This window comes from Amblyomma americanum, chromosome 8, assembly GCF_052857255.1.
Source record: "Amblyomma americanum isolate KBUSLIRL-KWMA chromosome 8, ASM5285725v1, whole genome shotgun sequence".
Taxonomy (NCBI): Eukaryota; Metazoa; Arthropoda; class Arachnida; order Ixodida; family Ixodidae; genus Amblyomma; species Amblyomma americanum.
This window is the reverse complement of record NC_135504.1, coordinates 73,621,486-73,639,840: the sequence shown is the minus strand read 5'-3', so window position 1 is coordinate 73,639,840 and position 18,355 is coordinate 73,621,486. Positions and strand designations below refer to the sequence as shown.

Genomic DNA, 18,355 nt, shown 5'->3' with positions numbered 1-18,355 from the left:
TTAATATTGACACGTTGGCTCCACTGTCGATACAGATCTTGAGTGGTCTGTTATTTATGTGGCCGGTAACGATTGGCAACGTGCCGCCGGTAGAGTGCAGAAAGTAATTCGCTTGCCTGATGGGTGGCCCGTCTCTGTTGGCGTCGTTGCTGCTGCCGGATCGTAGTTGCTCCACCCTGATGGTGGCTGCGGTCTTTGGCTTCCTGCACTCGCGGGACAGGTGGCCAGTGTCGCCGCAGTTGAAGCACACCCCTGCTGTGCCGTATCTTTGCTGCAAAGGTCGTGAGTACTCGTGCCATCTGTTGTTCTGAGGAGCGTTGACCGTCTCGTTGACCCGCCTAGCTTGGCCTCGTCTCGTCGAAAGTTCATCCTTGACGTCGCGGGTCTCCAGGGTTATTATGCGGCGTCGCGAGTCAAGTTGAGCCGCGCGGTCGATCAACTCTGTCACCGTGGTGCAGCACTGCGCCGCAAGTGGATTCGCCCAGGTGTCGTTGCCTATACCACTCAGGATGAGGGAGATCCTTTCCTCTGTAGCCAGTGGGTACGGCGCCTTGTCAAGTACTGTGTTCTTTGAGTACATGTACTCCACGATCGGCTCGGAGGCTTCAAGGCGTCGTTTGGCCTGGAGGTCAAGAAAATCTTGCATCGAGAGCTTTCGTTTGAAACGGGAGGCGAGGGCTTCTTTCCACTCGGGCCAGGTGTCGCACCTCATTCCGTAGGAGCTGTTCCAGTCCCTTGCGGCTCCTGTCAGACGTGTCGCTGCGCTGGCCAGCGTTCAACCTGGGAGATCCTGCTGTGCACACTCTGCTGCGGAGTTCCGTCATAAAGCGGTATGGCGGATGACGTGTCGCTCGTTGAGTGGACCTGCACCGGTGCCGTGGCTGCGGGGTTCCTCGTCAACGCAGTGGCTAGCTGCGCCTGCATGGTGGCGATCATTCCCAGGATTGCTGCCATGCCCGGTGTCCTGTCACTGGCGGCGCAAGGCAGCGGTATGTGGGCACTCCCGTTCAGCCCCGAGTCGTAGCGTGCGCGACTGTCACTTGCCGTTGGCGAGCCATCCGTCGTTCCAGCTATCGTTCCGTCAGCAGTAGCTGAAGTCCGGAACTTGTGACGTTTTCCGTCGGCGTCGGGACAACTGGGCCAACATTGCCGTACACTCCGGGTGCGATGGACGTGGTAGCCTGAGTGAGCTGCGCTCGGACGATCTTTACCTCGGCACGGAGCTCCTTGGTTGTAGACAGCGCCTCCAGGTACGCCTGCCTGTCGTCTTCGTTGGCAGCCTGGCTTATCGTTGGCAGGTCCATCTCGTTGGAGGCTCGTTTACGAATGTTGTCTTCGAGGATTCGTGAGATCAGCTCGTCCTTTCCTCCGGAGTACGTTAGTTCACAGCATTTCAGTTCGTCCACAAGCTGTTTCTTCGTAACGGTGCCCAGGAGATTACGGTCTACCGAGGACAGCGGCGAGTAGACGATCGTTGAGTCGGAGTCCGTCAACGGGGTTTGCCGTGCGGCCATTGAGTCTTCAGAGATTGCGTTTGATTGAGATCCTGTCGACTGCGCAATGTTGGCTGACACTCAGTGGATATTGGAAAACTAATTTATTGAGGTCGCTGTAAGAAAATTTAGAAAGATCTCAGTCCACGCTTTCGATGAAGATCGCGCCTGTGCGAACTGAGCTGTTGCTGACGTCTCCACTCGGTGTCGATTCCCCTCGCTGTCTGTTCAGTCTGTCCTTTTTCTCCCTTCGGTCATGTGTCTTCTCCTCTCCCTTCGAAGCGGGGTGGGGGGGAGAGTTGGCGGGGTCTCTATGGCATGTCCAAGTGCGGTGAGCTCTCGTGGAAGTCTGCATTCCTCTGGCTACTAATTCGGAGAAAGTGCGTTTTGTCCGAGGGCCGACGCTGTCACCGCGACGAATCGAAGGAATGTGTTTCTTCGGCATGTATTTCGTCAGCAACATGCTGACACATATGAAGATAGTTTAGTGGACTCCTCTTACACGGAACTTGAAGGGGAGTCAGAAAGTGTTCCATTTATCAGAATTTTCATTTAAGGAGAGATGCGGGTCGAAAAACGCGGTTTTCTTCAAAACTCATCAATTTTTTGTTTTTGCTTGTTTTTTCAAATTTAGACTCGCTGCTTTTATGAAAATAAAAATCAGCGCAAAACCCGGGCGAGAAAACCAACACCACCTAGAAAACTGAAGGCCCCCACTTGGCGGCGTGACGTCACGTAGGTCAGATCGTCCTGGAAGTGGGCTTCACTACGCTCGCTCTCCCCGCGAAGCGGCGCGTTGCCGTGAAAATTAAATTCGCTCGCTCTTGTTACAAGTAGGAACTAACTAATATGCTGCGTCTGCAGTTATGTACGAAGCTTGGCCGGGAAAAATCGCCACAGTTTGTAGCCTCCTGCATTAAGGGGGGAGACGGCTCTTAGAGGCAAAAAATCGCGAAAAAATCGATTTTTCAAAAATGTAATTTTCGTAATCTGCAGCTGTTTCTCTACCACCCTGTGAATTTTCTAATCTCTAGAGCCAATATTTGGGCTGTAAAAGGAGTATAAAACTTCGATCCGAGCTCGCTCTTGGCAAATTTTCGCGCAATAACGGGGCTTTTTCCGAGACATGCTATTATCGTTTCACTGCAGCGATCGCGGCCATCTTGGTCTCGTTTGGAAGAGCTGCTTTTCGTTTTAAATTTCGCGCAGTTCCTGCTCCTTTATGCTTATTGGATGAGGGAGAAAATGCCGCCAAAAAGCAGTCGCAACGCGCAATGCTATTCGCTAGTCGGTGCACGTGACTGAAAGCTGCTATCTGATTGGCTGAAGGGCCTCGTGTCGTCTGCTGGAAGCGTCTGTTGAGCTAGAGATGGGCAAAACGGCTCACTTCAGTGAGCGGCTCAGAACGGCTCCGCTCACTGAAGTGAGCCGGATCATTTGAACGGCTCACCCGCTCACTTGGGTCGCTCAGGAAAGAGCCGGGTCTTTTGAGCAACTCCTCTAAAGAGTGAGTGAGCCTTTCCTTTTCACTCCCTCTCTCCACAAGTGCGGCGCAGCGACCATCACTTTTTTTTTTCTTTTCCTTCCGCATGCTACGGGCTCCTTCTAGCGCGTCTCTATTCTTGATGTCGCGGGCCTCCGCTATCTTATATTTCTGGGACGAGCCAGTGGGTTAGTGGCACCGCCAGTTAGCTGAGAAAAAAAAGAAAGAAAACCTGTCATCCTTCGAGAGCGTCAAGTGGGGCGGGGAAGGAAAAGAGCATCACGCAATAAGGGTAAGGGCTCCCGTAATGACAGGTTTTTCGGAATTTTCGTTATGTGTTTTTCTTTTATCTAAGCCCTGGGCTCGAGGTTGTGTCAGACTTCAGGGCTGTAGGTGGCTACCTTCATTGGTTATCGAAACTTAGGACGGGCCTCGAAATACGGCCGCCCTAACTTCTTTGTTTATAAAACTTACAAAAACGCAAGCAAATGCATTACAAATCACAAGTCGGTATTGCCTACTTTAGCTAGAGGCTCCGTGCAGTGGCTTGTAATTCTGCAAATATACCTAGGCTTTAACACGTGGGTCGATAAGCAAGGTCTTGTAGTGTATGTTCTCTGTGTGAGAATTACCTTTTTTTAGTTAGAGTTAGTTCGGCCGTCTGTGTGAGATCTGCTTCTGTAACTCAGTTTGCCTTCGTACATTTACGTAGATGTATTTCCTCTCTTCATCATCTGCATTCAACAATCGTCCCCATCTTCAAACACTGCCTGGAGAGGCCCTGTTCCTCTCTAAAGAAAAGGAAGAGACCATGCCTGAATTTACTACACGGCTATTTTACGGATGCATATATTGTTTTGTTTTCATGAAAGCCAAATAACTAGCAGGTTACACTGTAACCTCTGCTATAGAGTTTAGTTATTTGGCTTTAAAAAAAACGATATGTGCATTAGTAGAATAACCGTGTTATAGGTATTTTTACTAATACCTTCGAAATGTTGCACCAGCTCACGATGCAAGATCGGTGGGAGTCGTGAGACATCGCTCGAACAACAGCTGTCAACGAACGGCGCCATCCTTTGCCAATGATTTGCCAGAAGACACGTTCTGAGCGAAACAGCGCTCGCAGACAACGGACGACAACAAGGAAGACACAACACCGCAGGACAACACAAAGCGAGGACAAGCTCTGCGAGCGCTCTTTTGCTCGGAATGTATCTCAACCAACTCGCCCAGAAATACGCACTTTGCCAGAAGACCCGGCTCTGATTGAACGGTTCTTCGAACGGCTCACTGAACGAGAAAAGCGCCCCTTCAAACAGCCGCACGGCTCACTGAACGAGAGAGAAGCGGATCTCCAAAAGAGCCGCACGGCTCACTGAACGAGAGAAGCGCCCCTTCAAACAGCCGCACGGCTCACTGAACGAGAGAGAAGCGGATCTCCAAAAGAGCCGCACGGCTCACTGAACGAGAGAAGCGCCCCTTCAAACAGCCGCACGGCTCACTGAACGAGAGAGAAGCGGATCTCCAAAAGAGCCGCACGGCTCACTGAACGAGAGAAGCGCCTCTCCAAAAGAGCCGCACGGCTCACTGCACGAGATGAGCGACTCTCCAAAAGAGCCAAACGGCTCACTGAACGAGAGAATCGGTTCACCAGAAGAGCGGCTCTCCAAAAGAGCCAAACGGCTCACTGAGCCAAAGACCCGGCTCTTCAAAAGATCCGGATCTCTCGTTCAACGAGCGGGCGACCCGTTCACTCAACCAGCTTTCTCGCACTGCTAATAGATGGCGCGCAAATCACACCCAGCAGCTCTGACGGACGGTTCGACACGGCTAACTGAACGACAAACCAGCTTTCTCGCACTGCTAACAGATGGCGCGAAATCGCACCCGGCAGAAAACCCAGCGACACAGCTCTGACGGAACAGACAGTTTGCCGTTCGGCACGGATCACTACGCTGGACTACGGTCCTATGGATCAGTGAGCCGGATCTCCAAAAGAACCGCCGCTCAGTTTTACTAAGCCACGACTCACCCGCTCTTTTAAAAGAGCGGCTCAGAAGATCCGGCTCACTCCTGAGCGACCCATCTCTATAGGTCTCTTCGATTTGGCTGCACTTGCTGCACTAGTTTTGCAGTAGTTCCGCCACCGTGCAACGAGCGCGCAAGACCGGTTCCAGCAGTTCACAACACTAGCGCCGCAGTGTCGCTGTCAAAACGAATAGGCAAGTTCACAGGCCTTGTCGTCTGCAGCGCGTCGCTTCGCCGGCTCCCTAGGCGGATTCTTTGTGCCAGGTGCTCCATTGATTCGTGCTGATTTTTTTCGTTTTCTTGTGTGGTGCATCGGACTTTTCGTGCGTGTGTCTATAAACGTGATCGAGATGGCTGCCTGCTTGCAAGCGGCTATGGAGCTGTTAGAGTCCGACAGCGACGAAGAATTCGACGAGATGTGCATTTTAGTTGCATGTGGTGTCGTCAGAAACGATCGCCATCGTATCCCTGGCTACTGTGAAACTGTAGTGGGCACGTACTTCGAAGGGGAGTTCAAGAGACTCTTCCGGCTGTCTAGAAGGACTTTCGATGAGCTGAGCGCTCGCTTCATGGCATCCGCCTTCTTCCCCGATGCTGTACAAGGAAGGCGGCAGATTTCGGCTGAAAAAACATGCCTGATAGCTTTAGTCTACATAGGCTCCCAGTGCTCAATGTACTCTATTGCCGATAAATTTGACGTGACGGAGTCGTCAGTGCACGTCTGTGTCAACCGAGTCGTCAAGTTTTTACACGCCATCAGGGACGAAGTAATCTGCTGGCCTGGCAGCGCGGAGACTGTCCGCGTGAAAGCTGGATTCCTCGCAAGAGTGGTGGCAGGGGGCCCCGGAACACTATAGGGTGCATCGATGGATGTCATGTGAAGATCCTTAGGCCGGATCAATCTGCACATTCTTACTACAACCGGAAGAAGTTTCCGTTCATCATACTGCAGGGGATCTGCGACGATAAAAACAGATTCACGCACGTGTTCGTCGGTTTTCCGGGATCAACACACGATGCGCGTGTGCTGAGAGAAAGCTCTTTCTTTCAGAACACATCCGCAATGTGCGACGGTGGGTATCTTCTTGGGGACTGCGCTTACCCGCTAATGCCGTGGCTCATGACCCCCTTCAGAGACAACCAGAACAGTTTTCCTTCGTGGAAAAGAAACTTCAATGGAAGGCATAGCCAACAAAGGGTGACCGTTGAAAACACTTTTGGGCTGTTGAAGCAGCGCTTTCGAAGGTTGTACTTCATTGACGCCAAAACTGTAGTACAGTGCTGCTTCCTTGTGATGGCTGCCTGCGTTTTACACAATTTTTGTAATGAAGAAAGGGATTTTTTGGAAGAGTTGGAGACTTTGCCACCTTACGACGATGCAGGAAACCGAGAGCCAACAGGACATATTGACCCTAATTTGTTAGGCTACAGTGAGGCTCTGAGGGAATACATTGCAAAGCAGCAATGCTAAGGCAGCCTTGTTTTCATGAAGATTGTGTCATGCTACTGCCATGCTGTCTGTGTAGTGCTTGCATGAATTCTAGTGCTGTTCAAGTTAAAGTGAATAAATGTGGAAACATATTTTGAACGTTTCCTTTTCATTTAGGATACGTAGCACACAGGTCACGAAACACCAAAGTGCGGGGGTTTACTGCTTGTTTAATCGCATGGCTTCGATTAGCATGTCAAACTTGGCCATGCGCTCCTCGTGGCGCTTCGCTCTCGCTGCATCACACTTCAGCAGCGTTTCGGCAAGGACACTGTTTGAAGATGTCCTCTGCCTCTTCCTGCGGGGCATGCTGGCCGGCACCTCCTCCATGTCTCTGGAGGAGTTCATGTCCTCTGCAGCCACACTTTGCACACAAGAATACAAACATTACATCACTTTCTGTGGTTTGCACCAAGTACATCACTAGGAAACCAGCTGCACAAGAATGGACACATATGACATGCTTCTTTTGCTTAGGAAAATAATAAGCATTGCTTACAATGTAAATGTTATTTGAGCTTGCAGTCAGTGCTTAGTCTTGTCATGTGTGTTCCTTCTCATGTACCAGATTTAATCTGCCATTCCAGTTGTAAGCCTACCTAAAAAGACATGCATATAATGTAATTATTATACTTACTCTGAGTTTCCTGCAGAGACTCCAGTCTCGAGGAGTGCTGGTGGCTGTATATGGTGCTCTTTTTCCAGCACCTTGGACAGCTCCCTACATGGCGCAAGTTCTATTAGAACTATTCAGCAAGTCAGCTAGACATTTAATGGACTGGGTACTCACTCCTCGTACTCGCATGGCACACGGTGGTGCCCCGATGTGTTATTTTTTGTTCTTGCTCGCTTGTAGCTGCGCTCCAACGACTTCCACTTGTTTTCCACTTGGACAGCCGAAAGAGTGCCTCCAAACTCATGGTTGAGGAGGTTCGCCAACCTTGTCCAGAACATTTTTTTTGTCCTAAAGAAATCAAGCCAGAACTGAAACACGTACTGCAGCAACTATCAAACTCAACGGCAAAAACAGGGGTCACATTTCCAAAAGCATGCTGGGATGAAATATGAAATGCACTTTGGTTTGTATTACAATGATTGCCAATACATTCAATACATTGCCAATACATTCAATACATTCAATAAAAGCTGCCAAGGCAGCTTTGAGTCTTGGAGGGGGTCGAATATGGCAGGCCCACTTCACATTGGGTAGTGCCGTGCAATGGCCTCCACGAGTCGCAAGAAGGTGTCGCTGCAGCGCTGCCTTCCGTTGAGTGACTGCCACCACACCCACCCGAGGTAAGACTCGGTGAGTTCTGGGGTGAGCTTGTACGCACTCCTTATGAGCTGGGTCTTCATCTTCTGCCAGCAACCCTCAATGTGCTGCGTGTGGGTGCCGGTTGCGGGGTCCACAAAGTTCGTGGAGTGGTTCACGGTCTTGTGTGACAGGCCCATGGAGACGCCGTTCCCGTCAACCAGTCCTGGCACGCAGCGGTAAGCGGCCCACTCGTCGCTGCTGATGGTGGTCCCTGGGAGAACGTTGGCAGCGATGATGGTGCCCAGGGTTTCCGCGTCTCTTCGTTGTACACTGAAGAGGCGCAGCTCTTTCGTGGCCACAGAAACCATACCAAAAATCCACGGCCCCCGGTCGACAACGCCGCCGTAGTTATTTTGGCGGTGAGGCGGCACGTTGTCGCCGGCCAAAAGCCGGCCGCGGTTGTATTTGCGCCTACCCCTCATCAGGCACTCGTCAACCTGAATCTCTTCTCCAGGACCACCCATCGGAGGAGCTCGCTGGAGCTCCTTGCAGCACACCTCCCGGACGTAATTGCTCCAGTCTGTGCAAGCTTCCTTGCTTATTTCTCCACCTTGCATCTCCCTGGCGACACACATGGACAACCCTTTCGCCATGCAGTACGTCAAGTACAGCACATGGGCTCTTGGCAGCTTGACATTCGGGCGGCCCAGGCGATCCTTGTTGGCAAAAAAGCTTGCCGACTCCCCTCCACTTGCTTGAAGAGCAGCGCTCCCGTGCAAGGCAGCAGTGCCGTGGAGTTGAGAGAGCTGCTTGCGACACCGGTTGCAGCGAAACTGGGCCCGCTTCCCTTTCGTTGAAGCACGATAGTACGTGACTACCTCGCCGTCACATTTCGGCTGTTTGTCATTGAACTTCAGCTATTAACACAAGCACTCACCGACGAGACTGACATATCAAATCGGTCAGCCAGCGAATACATGCCATTCTGGTGCCCCAGGTAGCCTAGAGCGATAAGACTAGTCTTTTCGGCACTCACTTGCGGACGACCTCCGGTAGGGTGTGGAAAAAACTGCGACGCTTCGAAAGAACTTACAACAGTTTCAAAGGTGCTACGAGACAGGCGAAACAAACGCCTGAACTCAAAGTCATAATATCGCCCTACGACTTCTTCGCAGTAACGAGGCATGCGGTTCCTCTTCAGCCTCGCCAGCTTTGTCACTGCCACTGCAATAAGTTCCTCAAGTTCTTCTTCGTCACTGCTGTCGGAGTCTACAAGCTCCATAGCTGTTTGTATAACCGTTGACAGCAGGCCGCGGTCCATTTTCTTTTCCTTCGTAGCTCGGAGAACACAGCGCAAACAATAACACACGAGACAAGCGCACGCGTCGCAAACGATGCAGAAGGCTTGCACGACTTCTGCACTTTAGCATTCGTTTCTATTTGGCGCTAGTGTCGCGCTACGCCTGCACGTCTGAACTGGCACTGCATGAGTGTAGCACTTGCACGGCACTTGCTGTGCACTGCACGAACTAGTGTAGATCGTGCAGGCTAAATCGAACGGACCTGTTTGTTGAGCCCAAGCGGTAGCCATTTTGTCAAGGTGTGTTCGCTGGTGCATCTCGCGACGATGTCAACGCCGGCGCCAAAGTTCAGCACTACGCACAGATATGGAAAAAAGAGGAAAAAATCGCTCATTTACAACCTCAAGAAGAGCGCCACGGTCACCTCGAGCACCGCGGACACCACAGGCACCGTGGGTACGCCTCCGCCAGCGGATCGGGAGGTGCCGACCGAGCTAGGCCTAACGGCGCCGCCGGTCGCGGAAGCCTCATCGGGCAGCGGCCGTGTTCGTCGCGATACCCGAATGCTGCAACCTTCCGAGATAGAAGAAAGGGACAAAAAAGCCCAGGAGAAACTTCAGGAGATGGCATCAGCGGCAGCAACAGAGATGATGGCAATTACTTTAAATCCTGTATCTTCAAGCTTGACGACTAGCATTCGCAGAAAATCATGCAAGCATTTTGCATCAATTGTAGCCTCTGGCAAAATATGCACAACATCTTTGTTATTTGAAAGCAGACTCTGAGTCATAAAGACATGCGCTGTTTTTGCCGGGCTTGCAGTGTTGACTGCTGCACCTACTACTGACCCAGCTTTAAAATCAAAGTAAGACTCAATGTGCATTTCGTCCATCATTAAAGTTACTATCTTTTCATGCTCTTTCAATGTGGTAGCAACCTTCTTAGCATATGACAGGAAACAGGAGCCTTGCTGTTCTATGGCTGGGCTAACTTGTTGAGCAGAGCAGAGACGTCTTATTGTCTCTGGATGAGGCAACTTTACCTTCATTGAACTTCTGAGGAATTTTTACGCATGCGGTGAAATGGTGTAAAGGAGGCTTGCAAATACCAGGTCTGACGAGTAGCGTGCAGCGTTGTTGAGGATTAGGTCTACTTGGGATTTTATAAACTTCACGACTTCGAGGTGCCATCCGTGTAGCTGGGGCTGATCATTGCATATTAGCTCCTCCAACAGCTCCACCACAGTTGCAAGCAGATGGCGAGCCCGCTGGTCATTGTTGGGAGAATGAGCAGTGCGCAGAGACTCAACACGTTGAAGGATATCACTTAGTTGTCTAAAGTCCTGCAACTCTGCAGGCACACTGACACCATGAAGTTCCACAATGCGGGTTTCCCCATAATACACTTCCACACACATGTTGTCACAAACTACCACCGACGAACGTACAGAGGCGCCCTGGTCAGTCAAATCCAGGAATAGAACCTTGGACTCCATTTTGATCACAGACCAAAACAGCAAAGTGTTAAAGCTTGGCAGAGCATGAAGAAATTCAGAAAAGCTTGTAACTTTGTTCTGCTGGTCTTGTTTTTGCTTTTCTTCCAGAGATTTTTCCATGGCAATGCGGAGTGATTCGTCCTCAACACGTTTTCGTTTATCCTCCGGAGCCTCCCGAGTGCTCGCATGTTGCCGCGAAAGGTACTGGGGGCAATTAGGGAACACACTTGGTACCGCATCCGGCTTCAGCCCGAAGACTCTCAGCGGCACTTCAATAATGTTCCCCGTCTTCACATCTGTGTACTTAGATGTTTTGACGTAATCGCTTGCCGCAAAATGCTTCTCGCAAAGCTGAAATGACAAAAAAAAAATTCTGTACAAATACGTTTCATACCGCCAGAAACATAAATGGCTCAGTTCGGCTTTCGATACTACAAAAAGAATGAGCACGTTTCAGGCTCCGACAACGCAAGCAAGCCGATTCGGCTGTTGCTGGATACGTTCAGCCGGAAAAACGCACATTGCTTTAATAAAAAGCCCCTGAATCGACTCATAAGCCATATCATATACTACTGTGTGATAGCTTACCACTGTGTTCTTCGTAGGAGTAAAATCCTTCCGGGGAACCGCTCTTGTCCATGCCGCTTGCCGCACAGGGTCATTCGGAAACACGTGCACACGCACACACGGCTCTCCAGCATAGTTGGACTTGCAGTTGGGAGCGCAACAGCAGCCCGGCATTCTTGCAGTTTGTTCACGAGCACAAAAAGAGTACAAAATAGAAAATATGCATCTTGCCGACGTAAAAACGACGCACGCTCACATGTCTGATATACAGCAGCATCCGATGCAAACGACTGCAAGGAGCTCCGATCACTGTGGCCAGCACAAGGGAACAAAATCCGACAGAGACGCATGAAAATGTGGCTGCCTGACCACGCCTAACGATGTTGTGTGCCATTCTTTCAGAATATAGCTGTCTATTGAACACCGAATAGCTCAATGCTGCGGCTTGTGGTAATATTTGGGCCCTAATTATACCAAAAAAAAAAAAAAATGAGTTGTTTGGGTTGTAGCGAAAGTCTACGCTGAAGCCAATGCGAGCTATCCATAGCTGTTCTTGTCCGGCTTGTCCATGCTGCCCCCTCGCGCCCTACCCTCGCGCGCCGAGTCTCGGCTAGGTTGTTGTCGTCAGTCCGAACGATGATCCGAGCTTGGTGACTTAGGCGCTTGAGCGAGGAGGCGGCGCGGGGGCCTTCAGTCTTCTAGGTGATGTTGGCAAAACGGTGAAAACTGCATGTAAAGGGCACATGGTGGCTGTTAAAAGTCCAAAAGTGTGCTTTCTTTGACTGTCCCACGATTTACGCAGCGAAGCCGCTCGCCATTGCGAAACATGCGAGGAGCTCAGTCAAGCCGCATTTTCGCAACGACCAAGGTTGCCTGGGCTTCAGCAGCGGAAGAAATAATAAAAAACGCATGTCTTTGCGGAGTTTCCCAGTGCTGCGACTGGCTTTTAAATCACGTGGTACAGATCGGGGATTGCCATTGGCCGCAGCGTGCATGTGTGTGGTGAAGCCTGCTTGCTGGGTCCATGCTTCACCGAAGTATGCATCTGAGCGGCGATCCTTCGGCATTTTTATCTGCGCTATGGCATGGCCTCCTGCATTTCTCTGTGCCTGCCGGATCAAGGAGCGAACAAAGGGGACGTCCCGGCACTGCAGTTGTGCGGCTCTGCCACTCATCGGGGTGGGGGCGTCACTCACGTCGAGGTGCTGCACATGCAGTTTCAACGCCGAATTGGTGGTCGCGCGCCGCTCGTGAGGCAGGTTGCGCATTTTTCTGTGGATTTTCTTTGCAATTTATCAGCGTCCGCGAATAATTCATGTTTCAAACTGGCTGCTGCTTGTCAGGAACATGTGCTGAAGGGTGCATGCATGAATGTTCACAGGAATAGCACATGCTTAAGCAATCTACTTGCACTTCCCACATATAAAAATCATCATTTTAGGTACCTAAGCACTGCGTGCACGTCAGACAGAAAAACCAAACTTCTTTTTACGTCTTAGCAAAACAAGAAAAAACATTTATTCCCAGCATGGAAAGGAAACACTGTGAAGCATCAGTACACAACTCGACATATTTTCTTGGCACTGGCTTTGGAAGAAAGTTTTGTAGATGTCACTCTTGTCAGTGGCAGCAAAGGCATAGTTCACGAGTAGCGGCTTTATAAATCTTGAGCACACCAACTTAGCTACATAATGGTGGTGCTGGGTTTTGGGGCAGTGAAGAAGGCCAAACTTTGAAACAGCTGGTACAGCTGCATCTAAGAGCGTTTGCAGAGGTTTGTGAAGTGTTGGGCATTTTTGAAGTGCTGTCTGTACAAATATCCATAGGGTCTCTAGGACATGAAGCAGATTGTCTGAGGGGTATAACAATCCACCTCTGTCCTAGTGAAAAGTAAACATCTGAAGTGGCTGTTTAGACAAAGGCTTGGTGGCGATTACACTGCAGCTGTCACATTTCATACGCTCTTTAACAGCACGGGCAATATATCCACCAACATAAACCGTTGCTGACACCTGCAATGTTGCAAACTTTGCCACATTTAACTGCCTGAGATCTTCCAGTACATTTACAGCTTGCTTTGGAAGCTCAGCTAAGCTCTTCGACACCTGTGGAGTTTCAAGTAAAACCCTTTGAATGGTCCAGGCTCTTCAGTGCAATGAAAGTTACTGTCCTGCGACACAGCTGCGATGCCCATCTTCAAAACTTTTTCTAGCCCCGAGATCGCAGAATGGACATCCATCTGGTCATTGCAACCCACCGACCGCCTCAGTGTCCCGAACAGTGATTCGATGGTGTGACTGCTAAACTTCTTTAACACAAAACCGAACTTTTCTCTTGTGAGAAGGAAGCAGACACAATGAACAGTGGAGTATGTCGTGAGCAGCAGCGCTTCATATGTTTCAGTCGTAAGGAATCCACGAGGAGATGATGTATTTCTCTGCAATTCCTCCATGTACAAGGGAAACGTAACTTCTAGCCACTCAAGGTGATCATCATCTGGGATGTCGTAGTGCCTGACATCCAAAAAGCATTGCTGGACAGGTTGCATGGTGTTACTTGTGTCATGCAAAATGAATCATCGATATACCGTATTTACCCGAATGTAACGCGACCCCAATTGTAACGCGAGGGTCGACTTTGCGAGGGCGAAACCGCGAAAAAAAAAGAACACGATTGTAATGCGAGGGTCAACTTTGCGAACACGCACGATCAAAGACGCAAAAACGCGAATTTAACACGAGGAACCGAAACTATAGAACACGAATGTAACGCAGGAAACAAACTATAGGAAAAGTCGAGAGCAGCTTTATTGAAGTACCTGCAAACTATGCCTTATCTTCATCCTCGCCACTGATGTCGCCGTCGCTGTCATCAGAGCTGGACTCCTCTTTGTGACTAGTTGTTTCCCACAACAAATCGTCCTCACTTCCGTCGAGGGCATTTGAAATAGAACATTTCTTGAATGCGCGGTGGACTGTTTCATGAGGTAGCCCGTACCAAGCAGCTGAAACCCACTGGGCAACAGTAGATGCACTCTGGCGTTTGTCTCCCTGCAGGTGTTGAGGTAGATCCACATTCAATCCAGTCCCAATACAGCTGCCGCAGGCGATCCTTGAACGGCTTGTTCAATCAAACATCCAAGGGCTGAAGAATGGACGTCATTCCACCCGGTATAACAACCAAATGCGTTCGGTCACGCTGCAGCTTTTCTTTCACGCCGGGTGTGAGGTGACCTCGAAAAGAATCCAGCACCAATATTGATTCTGGATGCAGCAATGCACCTGGCCTTCTGTCCCAAATGCTGGAAATCCAATCTATGACGAGTCCCAAGTCCATCCAGCCTTTTTCGTGGCAGCGCACAAGAACATTGTTCGGAAATTTTTCTTTCGGGATAGTCTTCCGGCGAAAAATTATGAAGGGAGGGAGCTTGCGACCATTAGCCAAACATACAAGCATTACTGTTATCCGATTCTTTTCGTTTCCAGTGCTTCTAATCTGAACTTCGTGTTCACTAGACTTGTGCACTGTCCTAACCATTGGCATATCAAGGTACACGGGGGTTTGGTCCGCATTCCCGATGTGTCCAAGTGGAATGTTCGTAGAGCGGCGGAGACCAATGACATACCGCTGAAACGCGAGAAGTTTCGACTCGAAGTCCTCGGGTAGTTTCTGACAAATCGAGGTAGTGCATCGAAGGGAAAAACCGGCCCTTCGCATGAACTTCTGTATCCAGCTGCGCGATGCCTTGAATTGGTTTGGCGCCAAACCCGCGTCTCGCGCAAGTTCACGTGCTTTGCACTGAAGCATCTCAATGCTCACACCAAGAAGCCGGGAGCGTTGTTCACCAACAAAGTCCGCAAGACGACGCTCCAAATCCGGGAAGCGGCCTTTCTTGGGCCCACGGAAACCTTTTCTTTGACTGTTGCAATTGAACAACTCCTGGCGATGCTTCCTCCATCCCCGCATCGTCGATTCGTTGATGTCCAGGCTCCTTGCGGCCGCTGAGTTACCGACCTTTTCGGCGAGTAGAATAGCGTTGCGCTTGAAACCAGCGGTATACTGAGCGCAAGAGCACGCCATTTTGGATGTAGGCACAATAAGCAGGCAGGAACACACCAACGTGTCGAAGCACAGACCAGGCGGCTATGCACTGCCCGAGGAGTCGGTGGCGTAGGTCACGTGGTACTATCGTGGAAACAAGTGCCCAGGACGCGCCGCCAGTGGCCCAAACGGACCGCTACGTCACCAGAATAAAAAAAGGCGCGTCCTTTTCGCATGCCGGTCATTCGACACTCACGAGCGCGTTTGGTCCTTTCAAGGTGACTCGTTGCTGGCGCCCTCTCGTTGGTGTCGTCTGCTCTGCCTTTTTCGCGTTTGCACCGCATTCACGGCTCGTCCTGGCCGTGGTTCGCGTATTGGTTGACCGCTGAATTTGGAGCGCGCGACTTTGAAGGAGCAGGTCAATCGACACACACGTAAATGCGGCACATTAAGCGAGCTTAATAATGAGTGTTTGGTGCCTTTCTTAGCATTTTTATACCTAGTATTCGAATGTAACGCGGTGGGTGACTTTTCACTTCTGTTTATGGTAAAAAAACTCGCGTTACATTCGGGTAAATACGGTACATTTCTCGTGAAGATTATTGTCGATCCTGCAGCAGCTAAAGCAGGATGGCAGCTATGGCCTGCTTGCTTCACGAGAACTTCGAGTGCTGAAGTAACATCTGAAGAGAATACTTCCACTGCCCTCTTAACGTTCATCTTCTCAATATTGTTTGGATAGACATGTTTCCTGCTCAAAGTCCTTACTGGCTTGACCATCCATGCTTTCTGCATTTCATACAGTTTCTTTAGGTGGGATGAAGACACCTCACCAGCTTTGCCGAGGTCTCGTGACAGAAACTGGGACCGCACATTTTTCATTATGTGACAGTAGTCAAAGCTTAAGAAAAGTTCTTGGTCGGGATTGCATGGGTGCTGAATTCTGTAGGTCAAAAACCCACCGCGGAGCTCTTTCATAGCACTTACGTTGACTTTATGAGTATCTGTCACCAAGCATACTATACGGAACCCTATTTCTTCTACAGTGGAACCTCGTTAATTCGAAGTCGGTCAGACCGCAAAAAATCATCGAATTAACCGGGTTTTTGAATTATCAAAAACGGACGAAAAGCGAGAAATAAACGTACGAAACGTGGCTGTATCAACACTGCACCTTAATTTCCCCTGAAACACGGTCACTTGAAGTAGTCATCGATGTGTGACTGCTTGGTGCGGTAGTTAGCCGCACCGTAAGCTGCGTCCTCTAGTCTGCTTACAGTGTGCAGCAATTCGCTGTTACCACCACTACACTCCACAAAACTGCGCACAACGTTCAGCGAGTCAACGATTGCAGCTAAAGCTGGTGCTTGGGCTGGCTCAACATCGCCTTCACCTTCGTTGGAAGGCCCGTTGTCACATATTCTCCTTCCAAGTCGGCATAAGACGTTTGGACATCAAGTTCCTCGCTCAAATAGTCTGCAAAGGTCAATTTGTTGTCCCTGCCGCAGTTTTCTTCGTCGATGTCGGTCATGTGCGCATACAATGACTCTCCATCATCCAGTGTACAGCTGCCATCAGATGCATCCTCTGAACTGTCATCTTGTTGCTTGGAAAAACCGGCAACGCCTGATCATTTCTCCTTCCACCTGCTTCCAGGCACACACTATTAGGCAAATGGCACCCAGTAGGTCCACAGAATATTGTTTGCCTTTGTCATAGCACAATGAGTTCGGCTCGCCCGTGGTTTGGTTCTAGTAAAATTAAGGACGACTCCGGCTTGCTGGCACCACCCGCACCCGAGGACCACTGGTCAAATAGGGCTGTCTGTGACAACAAACTCGGTGGAGATGGTATATCCGAGTGCTGTCAGGTTGACGACGACACGTCCGACTTGCTCCACAGGGGTGCCGTTAAAAGCTAAGAGCCGGGTTTTGGCGGCTGGCAGAAGCAGGTGGGGCGCGTTAGCAACAAACGATTTGTGCAGTACATTGACAGCCGCTCCAGTGTCAACCAAGGCCTTTACGTGCCGGTCAAGCAGGGCGACGTCGACGAGCACGTAAGGAGCATCAGTGGTAATCGGAGCCGACGAAAGGAGGGGACGCGGAGAACGAAGGAGTGTGGGAACGGTGGAACGGTGCCCCCGGAGTTCCGCCAAATCGTTTCCCGACGTTGGAGGGCCGGCACAGTCCCTCGCGTAGTGTCCCCGCAGGCCGCAGCGGAAGCAGGTCATGCGGACGTCGTTACGCAGGCGTCGGATAGAGGCCGCAGTTGGGGCTGCGGACCGAGGAGCCTGCACCCGGACGCTGCGCTCGGCAGACGGTGGCAACCCCCGCGTGGCCAGCAAAGTCAATTCCGCCTCGATGGCGAGCGCCATGGCGGCGCGGACGGAATCAGGACGGCCAGAGCGGACCAAGCGCTGCACCTCGGGGAGTCGGATGGCGTCGACAAACGCCTCGGTGCCGACCAGGGCCACGGCGTTCTGAGGCGCTCCCGGCAGCGACTGCAGAGCCAGGCGCTCAATGGCGGCGGCGAGGTCCTGGTACGTCTCCCCGGGCTCTTGACGGCGGGCTCGCAGGCGGTGGTACTGCACACGGGGTTGACCTGAGGCACCATAGTGGTCTGCGAGGAGGCCCTCCAGAACAGTGTAAGAGCCCAGCTGGTCGGGCGGCACGTTCTGCAGCAGCTCGGTGGCGCGGCCCCTCAGTTTTGCAACGAGCATCCATGCCTTCATTTGCTCGTCCCAGCCTCTCGCCGCCGCAATATTGTCCAGCTGGATGCGGTAAGCATCCCACGAGATGGTGCCGTCAAATGTGGGCAATTCCACAACGTCCTACGAACACTGCGGCGAGGACGCACCCGCGCCGAGCACGCCATTGGCGGCCACGACCGCAGGCCCAGCGACGGCAGAGCCGTAAACAGCGGCGGCGGGGACGCCCAAAGGCACCTGACCTGTGCTCGGCTCGGCTGGCACCAGGCGACGGAGTTCGCGCCGGAGAGCTTCCATCTCCCCAGCCTGGGCAGTCAGACGGGCCTCCCATGCGTCCATCCGTTGGGTGACTGTATCCAGGAGGCGCTCAACACCGGCGTCCGGCTGCTGCGAAGAGCCGAGCCTCTCCGAGCGCCTAGGTCTAGCGGCGCCGGCCGCCGCGTCGTCGGCGCTATCGGCTGGTGGTGGACTCCTGTCGTCTGGCACGTCGGGT

General features: G+C 51.3%; 3 protein-coding genes across 9 annotated transcripts in view; 1 reads left to right on the top strand and 2 right to left on the bottom strand.

Moving 5' to 3' along the window:
* LOC144101920 (uncharacterized) overlaps positions 1–18,355 on the top strand; it is a 192,279-nt gene that overhangs the window by 12,986 nt on the left and 160,938 nt on the right. The gene's annotated exons all lie outside the window — the stretch shown is intronic.
* Positions 6,656–7,485, bottom strand: LOC144101538 (uncharacterized). Its single transcript, XM_077634705.1, has 3 exons — positions 7,287–7,485; positions 7,134–7,217; positions 6,656–6,860 (listed from the first exon to the last, which is right to left on the bottom strand). Exons 1-3 carry the CDS (start codon positions 7,448–7,450, stop codon positions 6,656–6,658), a joined length of 453 nt encoding a protein of 150 aa, XP_077490831.1. The 5' UTR covers positions 7,451–7,485.
* On the bottom strand, positions 7,669–9,190 carry LOC144101919 (uncharacterized). The gene has a single exon (XM_077635139.1). The coding sequence runs from the start codon at positions 8,402–8,404 to the stop codon at positions 7,694–7,696; it is 711 nt and encodes a 236-aa protein (XP_077491265.1). The 5' UTR covers positions 8,405–9,190; the 3' UTR covers positions 7,669–7,693.